An 11052-nucleotide genomic window follows, 5' to 3' on the forward strand; every position below is an offset into this window, starting at 1 on the left:
TACTGTGTCTTTTCAATTTTTTTCCGAAGAAGGGTCTAGGTCCGAAACGTCAGCCTTCCTGGTCCTCTGATGCTGCTTGGCCTGCTGTGTTCATCCAGCTCTACACCTTGTTATCTCAGATTCTCCAGCATCTGTAGTTCCTACTATCTCTGAAACAATTTTAACCCCATTAGCAGCTATTGATTCTCCCAGGCTTACCTTTACCCATTCCTTTATCTGCCCAACTGTTTTTCCCTCTCTTCATCTCCACTATATTGTTCACTCCTCCCACCTCCTCCCATTCCATTTTCAGCATATCTACCAACCTTTTCCCAGCTACAATCAGTTCTGAAGAAGAGTCTCTGGACCCAAAATATTAACTCTGCTATCTCTCCACAGATGCTGCCAGATCTGCTGAGTTTCTCCAGAAATGTTCATGTTGTTTTGAAGTTACCGAAGCTATTTCAATATGGGAGGTCATTAAGAATTAGTGGAACTCAGAGATTACTATCCCATGAGTCAGAGTTGGATCATAACCCAACTCTAGGAATGAGAGATTAGTGACTAACCTGCTATGCCATCTCACTGCATTTATTTCGAACGTTTAAAATAAAGTTTAATAAGTACAATATTGGCTCCAGCCAGTGCTCACTACCTCTTTCAGACACTCTCACCTCTTACACATGATGGAGAGTCACTTTCTGGGATGTAAGGTCATATAATGATCCCTTTGATGAAGTTTCCTTTAGTGTGTATTACAGATCACTCAGTCCCCATGTTGCCATGACAACATGCTCTTTTCCATGCATGTTGCAGTCTGGAGCTATGGATTGAGATGGTCAAGGCTCCAGTCATCTTTCCATCTCATGGTTGACCAGGAATCTCTCACATCCATTGTTGCCATCTGTTGTAGGGTCTACAAGATGATGATCAGACTGTCTGGCCCAACCTTTCTTTGACCTAGGCTGAGATCGAACCTCGGAGGCAGTGTGTTACGAGACCTCTGAATTAAACATCCCGTGTAATAAACACTGAGTCACACAGAACAGATGGTACCAGGTCTTAGCTGATCCCTATTCGGAGCAACAGTTGGAACATAACAGCTGGCGCCAGCATCTCTCAGGGGTAAATGAACTATCCCTGAAGGTGACCTACCTGCCCAGTGCTCTCCTACCCCTCTCTTCTGGCTGGTCTGTCAACATTAGCTGAGAGCACATTAATTTGAGGCTGCTTTTACAGTCAAACAGCCCATTTCTAATCACAAGCCCCAAAATTTAAGGTAAGAGGGGCAAGATTTTAATTTTAATTTTAATGTGCATATGGAACAAGCTGCCAGAAGAAGTGGTGGAACAAAAACAAAAATTGCTAGAAAAGCCCAGCAGGTCTGGCAGCATCTGTGAAGTTAAATACAGAGTTGACGTTTCAGGTCCGGTGACCCTTCGTCAGAAGAAATGGGGGAGGCTGGTACAATTACAACATTTAAAAGGCATCTGGCTGGGGACATGGAATCCCTACAGTGTGGAAATAGGCCATTTGGCCCATTGAGTCCACACTAACCCTTCCAAAGAACATCACATCCAGATCCATCCTATCCCTGTAACCTGGCATTTCCCATGGCGAATCCACCTAGCCTGCATATCCCTGGGCACCATGGGCAATTCAACATGGACAATCCACCTAACCCACACATCTTTGGACTATGGGAGGAAACCAGAGCACCCAGAGGAAACCCACACAGACACGGGGCGGGGACAATGTGCAAACACCACACAGATAGTTACCCGAGGCTGGAATCAAACCCGGGTCCCTGGTGCTGTGAGGCAGCAATGCTAAACACTGAGCCACCATGCGGCCCCTCAAATGCCTGAAAAGGAAGAGTTTTGAGGGATATGGGCCAAATGCTGGCAAATGGGACTAGGTCAAATTGGGATGTATGGTCAGCACAGATAAGTTGGGTTGAAGGGTCTGTTTCAGTGCTCTATGACTCTAATAAGGAAGGGGAGAACCATTGTGACCAAGAAACTCAGAGGTTCAGAAGAGGGGGGAGTCTCCAGACAACTAGATCTGTCATCTGAATGCAATCCGAAATTGCAACAGCAGATTCATGTACAGTGAATGCAGTGTGACTGTGTGTCAGGGAGAGGGGAGGCGGGGTTTAGGGAAGGGGCTAGTTTCTTTGTTGACAAACCAAGTTCAGTCCATTTCACACAAGTCCAAGAGGGAGTTACTGAAATGCAAAGGGAGCCAATCGCCTTTGACCGGCTCCATCTGCCTGCAGCACGTCAAAAGGCTTTGTTGGTGAGAAATTTATGACTTGTCTCTGGTCCTTTCAAACTGCCTCCTGTTTCTCACAATACCACACACACATACATACACAAAATCAACCTTTATTAATCTCTGGGACATTCTGAGCCGTTTAATCCACTGTTGAGGTGACCCTGCAGGAACTGGAGAGCAAGCCCTTGGTTTTGGAGTTTGGAATATAAACTGGGGGGTGGGCGCCGAGATCAAGAGGAACTGGAGATGGCAAATTCCGGGTTTCAGCTACTTGGCTACTTTTTGGCTCTGGGTGGATGGGTCGGCATCATATCCACCACCGCGCTCCCCCAGTGGAAACAGTCCTCCTACGCCGGAGATGCGATCATTACCGCGGTGGGGCTATACGAGGGTCTCTGGATGTCCTGCGCTTCCCAAAGTACCGGGCAAGTTCAGTGCAAAGTGTATGATTCCCTGTTGCTGTTGGACGGTGAGTAATCAGACCGAAAAGGATAAGCGAGTCTCTGTGGGAGAGAGAGAGAGAGTGTGTGTCTGTGTGAGAGAGGGATTGGCAGTGTGTCTAAGAGGGACCTTGTCTCTATCACTGTGTATGTGAGTGTGTATTTGTCTGTGTGCCTGCGTAGCTGTGTGTGTTTGGCTGTGTGTCTGTAAAACTGTGTCTAACTGTGTGTGTATCTGCCAGCGCGTATGTGAGAGGCTTTGTAGGGGGGGCTGCCTGTATGTGAGTTTGTCCGTATGTATGCATCTGTGTGTGTATCCTAGTGAATGTAAGACAGTGTGTGTGTGTATATACGTTAATGTTTGTACATTTGTGTGTGTAACAGCGTGTGTGTCTGTGTGTGAATGTGAGAGTGAATGTGTGTATCTGTGTGAATATGAGTGTGTGTATGTGTGTGAATGAGAGTGTGTGTGTATCTATGTGAGTGTGAGAGTGAATGTGTGTATCTGTGTGTGTGTGAATATGAGTGTGTGTGTATCTATGTGAATGTGAGAGTGAATGTGTGTATATCTGTGTGTGTGTGTGAGTGAATATCTGTGTATCTGTGTGTGTCTGTGTGTGAATGAGAGAGTGAATGTGTGTATCTGTGTGTGTAACAGCGTGTGTGTCTGTGTGTGAATGTGGGAGTGAATGTGTGTGTATTTGTGTATCTGTAAGTGAATATGTGTGTATATGTGTGTGTCTGTGTGTGAATGAGAGAGTGAATGTGTGTATCTTTGTGTGTGAATGTGAGTGAAAGTGTGTGTATTTGTGTGTGTGTCTGTGTGAGCGTAACAGTGCATGTGAATGTAATAGTATGAGCCAGTGCATGTGTACCTGTATGTGAGGAGTATGGTCAATAGTGTGTGTGTGAATGTAAGAGTAGCTGTGTATCTTGTGTGTGAAAAGTGTGTATATGAATGTAACATTTTGTGTGTGTGTATGTGATGTAAGAGGGTGAGTGTGAGCCAGTTTCTGAGTGAATGTGTATCTGTGCGAATGAGTGTTTGTGTTCATTGTAGCATTGTTGATGGTTGGTTTGTGTTCTGTGCCATTTGGATGTCCAGGTTGATCAGTAAAAGTGATGAGTGGATTTTAAAACTGAACGTGGAAATTGACACCGGTTTGAAATGAACAGCAGCTTCTGTGAAACTGAACCATTTACTAAAATACCATTTTCAACTACAAAACCACACAATACCATCTCAAATACAGCTAGCTGCAATTTCCAAGCAAATTTTCACATTCTCTGCTTTAATAAAATGACCAGATAATCGGCGTGTACTAGGGGCAGTGCAACATTTGTTATTTACTCAGGGATTACTGACTATAACCAGAGTAGAATGTGTCAAACCTCTCAACCCCTTCACAGGGTTTGCCAGTTCTACAGTACTGCCCGGGAGTTTCCACAGATTAGAGTTTAATTTCTTGCGGCGAGTGAGAAGGAGATAGATCACAGGAGGATGAACAAATGCAGCGTTTTTTCCCTGACTTTTTCGAATACTTTGAAGACAAAAAGACTGAAAGTCAAGAGCTTTCCAACCTGTTCAGTGGTGCGACCCACAAACAATAAATTGGAGATGGAGCAGTTCAGTTGAACGGCAAAGGTCACATGCCTCCAGGAATATGTGCAGCTTCAGTTGGCAACTTGGCACGGTGGCAGCAGACTGATCTTCCAAGCTGTGGTCTTCACAATCCAAGTAAAACTGCAAATTGTACCCCGTTCCACCGCCACCTCCCCCCCCCCCCCCCCCGCCATCCACGTCCCCTGGAGAGACAGTCTGGAAAGACAAAAAGGATGTCTTTGTTAGTGGGTGGGCGAGGGTTTAAGGGTTACCAAAATCAAACACTGTGGATGTTAAACATCTGGAATAAACAGAGAAGATATTGGAAAAAGCTCAGCAGGCCTGGCAGCAACTGTGGAGAGGGAAACAGAACTAATGTTCCAGGTCAATCATCTTTTGAAAGGCCACTGGCCTGAAATATTAACTGTCTTCACGGAAGCTCTCTGACCTGACCTGACCCGACCTGACCTGACCTGCTGAGTAGTTTCAACAGATCCTGTCACCACATGTACAGTTACCTGCCCTGAACATTCACGCTCATAGACTTTGCTGTTTGAAAATCAAAACTGATACGTACTTAGGGTGGATTTGCAAATTGAGTCACAGAAAATGGAAACATTAACCACCAAAATGTTGAACTCAGTCTTTTAATGTGGATAACGGAATATTCCATGCAGTACATTTTAAAACCTTATTTCACTGGTTCCATTCTTAGTGTTAAAGGAGAAATCTGACAACATCCCTGACTGTAAAATTAAAAATAAAAAGTGGAAAAGCTACACTCTTGTGCATTGAATGTATACATGTAGGACTTTATGACTTTGTTTCCCCCCACCACCTAGTTTCCTGATTTTAATTGTCAATATTACATTGTGTGAAATGAATTGAAATGAAAGCCTGATCTGTCTGGATAAGGACTGACTGCTGCATTGTTATTCATTTCCTCCCTGTGCCTTTTCCCATCCTCAGCCCACATCCAGGCTTCCCGGGCGCTGATGATTGTTTCAGTTGTTCTTGGCTTTATTGGCATCATCGTTAGTGTCGTGGGAATGAAGTGTACAAAAGTAGGAGACAATAACCCACTCACCAAAAGCAGGGTCGCAGTCTCAGGAGGGGTGCTTTTTCTCATGGCTGGTGAGTTTAGACTTTACTTTCTCTGTTGAATTATTGGAAGGGAATTGTTCCAGATGCCATTGTATCCGAAGTATTGACCATATTGCCATTTTCAGTTAAGTCTTTTGATCCCTCCTTTTATGTTTCTAGCCCTTGTAACAAATTGCTGGACTCAGGAGCATGAGCTGTAGAATTGTGACTTGCTAAAGTTGGATTAAGTTGATTGCAGCAATTAATTGTTTGTTTTCAGTTGATAGCATAGGGCTCAGTGCACCTGTCTGGTTACCTTTCTTCTCACTCTTCCCCGCTTTCTCGCTGTGATTAAAATAAAGGCTTGTTGCACAATCTTTCATGTCCCCAGTGATCTGGAAACCTTTTAAAAGCAGTGCTGTCAAAAAGCAACTTTCTCTCTTTCAATAGTTTTTTTGAACCTTTCTGAACTTCATGATGTTCTGCACCATGGGATTTTGTCATTTACCATTTTGATCATTTCTTCACTGCTATCGACATTATTGATGCTAATTCTTAGTATTTAAACCATTCCTTGGGGTCACAGTGACTCGGTCGATAGCACTGGTGCCTCTGAGTTGTGAGTTGAAGTCTGAATCCAGGCCTTCAGCGTGATAATGAAGACTGACACTTCAAAGCAATAGGCAAAGATTACTGCATTATCAGGTGTGCTTTTTATAGAGTCATAAACCTGTACAGCGTGGAAACAAACCCTTCGGTCAACTCGTCCACAGCAAGCAGATATCCTAAATTAATCCGGTCCCATTTGCCAGCATTTACCCCATATCCCTCTTAAGCCCTCCAATTCAAAAACCCATCCAGATGCCTTTTAAGATAATTGTACCAGCCTCCGCCACTTCCTCTGGCAGCTCCGTCCATACACGCACCACCCTCTGCATGAAAAAGTTGCCCGTTAGGTCCCTTTTGTATCTTTCCGCTCTCACCTTAAACTCATGCCCTTTAATTTTGGACTCCCCTACCCTGGGGAAAAGACTTTGGCTATTCACCCTATCCATGCCCCTCATGATTTTATAAATCTCTATATGGTTACCCCTTGACCTCCAACGCTCCAGGCAAAATAGCCCCAGCCTATTCGGCCTCTCCCTATAGCTCAAAACCCTCCAACCCTGGCAACATCCTTATAAATCTTTTCTGAACTCTTTGAAATTTAACAACATCTTTCCTACAGCACAGAGACCACAAGTGAACATAGCATTCCAAAAGTGGCCCAACCAATGTCCTGTACAGCCACAACATGACATCCCAACTCCTAAACTCAGTGCATTGACCAATAAAGACAAGTATATCTATTCTTCACTATCCTGTCTACCTGTGACTCCACTTTCGTTTATGAACCTGCACCCCAAACTAGGCCCGAAACGTCAGCCTCTCTGCTCCTATGATGCTGCTTGGCCTGCTGTGTTCATCCAGCCCTGCACCTTGTTGTCTCGGTTGCCCCAAACTCTCTTTGTTCTGCAACAATCACCAGGACCTTACCATTAAGGGTATAAGACTCGACTGGATTTGCCTTTCCAAAATGCAGCACCTCACATTTATCCCAATAGCACTCTTACCTCTGTGTTGTGAGTTCAAGTCCTAACCTGGGCCTTCAGCATGGCAATTGAGGTGGACACTTTAATGCAATGCGCAAAGTGTGTTGTGTTGTCAGGATGTGCTTTTGAATGAGAGGCTATAACAAAGCCCTCCTGCCCTCTCAGCTGGATGGAAAAAGTTCCATAGTGCTATTTTTCAAAGAAGAACAGGGGAGTTTTCCCAGACCAATGTTTATACCTCAATCACAATGACAGAAAAGATCACCCAGTCATTATCACCTTACTGATTGTGGGAGCTTGCGACGCACATTCTGGCTACCACATTTCCAGCATTAAAATAGTGACTGCACTGCAGCAAACACTTCATTAGCTACAAAGCACCTGAGATGTTTTGTGGGCAGTGAAGGTGCCGTATAAATGTACCTTTCAATAAGATTTGCTGCTGCTTGCGATTGTGTGAACAGTGAGCTAATAATCATAGAATTAATAATTCATTCACATATGTACTGACATATCTTTCACCAAGTTGTTCCTAAGCAGCTTCAATATTGTCCCCACTGCTTCTGAAGGCATGACTTCTTAAAGGCATCTCATTCCAATTGTGAGACTGGGTTAGGGGCAGTTAACTGACCTCCAGGTGACTATTCTCTATGAAGAAGCCTCACACCAATCAACATTAGCAGAGCGTTCATCCACAAGGAGCTAGGGCTGAGTTTGATCCTACTTGAGGTGCACCCAGGTCACTCTATAAGGCTTGGCAAGTTGGACCCTCCGTCTTTTAAACCAATGGACATGGATGTCAACTGTAGTGACTCTAACAGTTGAGCTGGGATTGGTAAACTCAGCACAGACTGAATGTGAGATCTTTGTAAGCTGTGTGGTTCATCTGAACAACTAAGATCTGTATCGCTGACTGCAAGGTAAGAGAAATGATATGTATGAAGTCAGCTGTCCAGTGCTGAGATATAGACACCTTTTCCTCCTGTGCAGGCTGTCATGTGCTAATTGCTCAAGTGTTTGCCATTGCCTTGAGACCTGACTGAAAACTGACCCCTGACTCACGCCTCTTGTCTGTTCCACAGGACTCTGCACCCTAGTGGCGGTATCCTGGTATGCAACAAAAGTTTCAAATGAGTTCTTTGACCCTTTAACACCAGTCAATGCCAGGTACGAAACATGAAGACAGGGCTTAAGTACATCAGACCAGCACTGTTATTTTTGTACCAAAACAAAAGCAGAAATGACTGGAAAAACTCTGCAGGTCTGGCAGCATCAAGTTCTGAAGAAGGGCCATTGGACCCAAAATGATTTCTCTCCACAGACGCTGCCAGACCTGCTGAGTTTTTCCAGCAATTTCTTTTTTCTTTTGTTTCTGATTTCCAGCACTCACAGTTCTTTTGGTTTTCTGCTATTTTTGTTTTCACTTCTGCCGCTGGAGTTCATTTCACCCGAGCGACAGAAATGTGAGGGGGTACTAAACAGGAAAGCAATGTGATGTTAAGATGTGTGAGCGCACATCTCAAGCACAGAGTGTTTTCTCTCCTTCTATAGGAGAATAAAATAGCCACCCTTTGGGTGAAATCCCAGATAGCGAGTGTCAGCAAGCTATTTCAAACGGCAGGTGTCACAATGTGGCTCAAATGTGGTCTCTATGCAAGCAAAATCACTTTCTAGTAAGGTTCATGTTCCTAACTTTGATTGAAATTATTCCTGGAGATATTGCCTCATGATTTTGTTCATCTTGCCACGGCAGAAGGTGGAACTTGAATTCAATAAAAGTCCGGAACTAAGAGTCTGATGATGACCGTGAGTCCGTTGTCGATCGTTGGAAAAACCCATCTGGTTCACTAATGTCCTTTAGGGAAGGAAACTGCCATCCTTACCTGGTCTGGCCTCCATGTGACTCCAGACCCACAGCAATGTGGTTGACTCTTAACTGCCCTCTGAGATGGGCAATAAATGCTGGCCCAGATAGCGACATCCTCATCCCATGAATAAACATTAAAAAGAAACAGACTACTTCCCATTGTCAATACATTTATAAATGTTAAACAAAACTCTTCAAAGAAAATGAAACAACATCAGTTGAAAGTAGACACATTTTGTCAAACCTTCTCACCTTGCCTTCATCAAGCCATTTTGTAAAAATACCAGTTTAGGGGAAAAACCAACATTTATACTGTATGAGAGGAGAGTGCTGTTAGTTGAAACTAGGACTTTTATTGGTCTCCTTGCCAATCAAGCAGCACTCTCCTTTCAAACTGTATAAATGCTGGTTTTCCACTCAAATTGCTATTCTTGCAAATTGTCCTAATGAGGGCAGGGAGTAAATCTTTGACAAATTACATCTTTTTTCAACAGCACTGAAGTGCTGTCCTACCAAACAACTAAATGGAATAAATACTTGTCCTCAATGATGTTTCTGCCTGGTTACTTAAAGGAAATATTTCTCTCTTTCCTGGAAATTCCAAGATAGCTATGTCAAGCTGGTAGACTGTGTAACTATGACAAGTTGGTTAATCTCAGCTGAGCCACGCCTTACGAGCGACCTCAGCACCTTCGGCTGAGGGACAATGTTACTCCTTCTCCCAATGGTTTTGAGCTGAGATGAGTCCCAAGGACAATACCTTACAATGGGATCACCAACAGTTTTCTTAATGAGGACTAATCCTGGGTAACCAACGATACCACAAGCTACTCAAAACATGTATGGAAAACATATGAATCAATAAGGGTGCATATTTAGTTATTATAGTTGAAATACAAAAGTATATGTTTTAAGATTAAAAAAAATTTATCATTACTTTTATTTCAATGTGAAACTGGCAAACAAGTTTATTTTTCAGGTCAATTCATTTCCTTTGCTCAGTTTATCATCCTCACCATTTCCCAGCCACTTGCTCAAGGTATATGGGGCTGCTGTCATTTCCTGGCTGTTGCTGGACTTCCTGCCCACTGGGTTGTGCTTCATGTTGGCTCGTTGGCCACTTTCCCAGTGCCCGGAGCTGCACAGCCAACTCCGGACTCTAATTCCCTTGGCAGGCTTTCTCTGGCCAGCTGACCACCCTCTATCATCAGCCCCACTCTAGGTGGAGATGGATGTTAAATCAAAGAATGAACGATGAGGTACACATTGGCCGATGGTGAGCTGCCAGTCGCTGGCAATAAACATGTTGGTGACCCCTTCCTTACAATATGGAAAACTAATCTCAATGTCTCATGTGTGGAGTGTAGCCCTTTGATAGAGTGTATCAGAGAGGGAACCATAACTCAATGTGAATATCAACATAAGGGCTGGGAAAGAAGGGTGAAAAAAATACTGTAAATCTTGAAAACGATTGTTTCAACATAAATATTATAGGAGGACCTAGCCATCTAATTATTAACATGAGGGTTAGCAAATTTTTTTTAAAGAAAAGCAAATGATGACCAAGTTCTCAATGTCCAATTGCCTTACTTTATTGCAAGGTTGATAAGTTTGGAGCTGCAGCCTTTCATCTCTTGCTCGTTGGCTCTTGCAGGTATGAGTTTGGCTCGGCATTGTTTGTAGGATGGGCAGCTGCGAGCCTGACCATTCTGGGAGGATCGTTCCTCTGCTGTTCCTGTCCAAACGAAGAAAGAAGGGGCCAATCATACTACAGGCCCTCTCAGCCGTCTACAGTCAAAGAGTACGTCTGAAACACAGCGCAGGGAAATTAATCCTCAAGCAGAAGTCAGCTTAAAACGGAAGGTTATCAAAACCCCCAGGAGGGTCCTGCGATCTGCAGAAATTAAAGATTGCTGTCTGGGATATTGCCACCAGCTAATCAGGAGAAATGTCATAGGGTCATTAAAATAATTGTGTATTTTTTAAAAACCTTTTTTTTGAACACCTCTGTTAGAATTAGAATATTGTCAGAAAGATTTGAGCTGTTGAAGTTTTAAGTCATCAGGACAGGTGCAAGAATTCCAAATTTCAAAGGGAGCAACATTTTATACTACATGGGAAAAGAGTGCTGATTGGTCAGGACATCAACTCAAATTGGTCAAGGCATCAGCGTAGATGCTGCAGCAGTAACCTTTAACGTGTTCATTTCAG

The 11052-nt window shown here is 43.7% G+C and overlaps 1 protein-coding gene across 1 annotated transcript; it reads left to right on the forward strand.

Moving 5' to 3' along the window:
- Positions 1–2283: 2283 nt before the first annotated feature.
- On the forward strand, positions 2284–10736 carry cldn19 (claudin 19). Its single transcript, XM_048615104.1, has 4 exons — positions 2284–2725; positions 5269–5433; positions 8057–8141; positions 10496–10736. The coding sequence occupies exons 1-4, from the start codon at positions 2503–2505 to the stop codon at positions 10650–10652; spliced, it is 630 nt and encodes a 209-aa protein (XP_048471061.1). The 5' UTR covers positions 2284–2502; the 3' UTR covers positions 10653–10736.
- Positions 10737–11052: the final 316 nt, after the last annotated feature.

Source organism: Rhincodon typus, chromosome 31 (assembly GCF_021869965.1).
Source record: "Rhincodon typus isolate 14 chromosome 31, sRhiTyp1.1, whole genome shotgun sequence".
NCBI lineage: Eukaryota > Metazoa > Chordata > Chondrichthyes > Orectolobiformes > Rhincodontidae > Rhincodon > Rhincodon typus.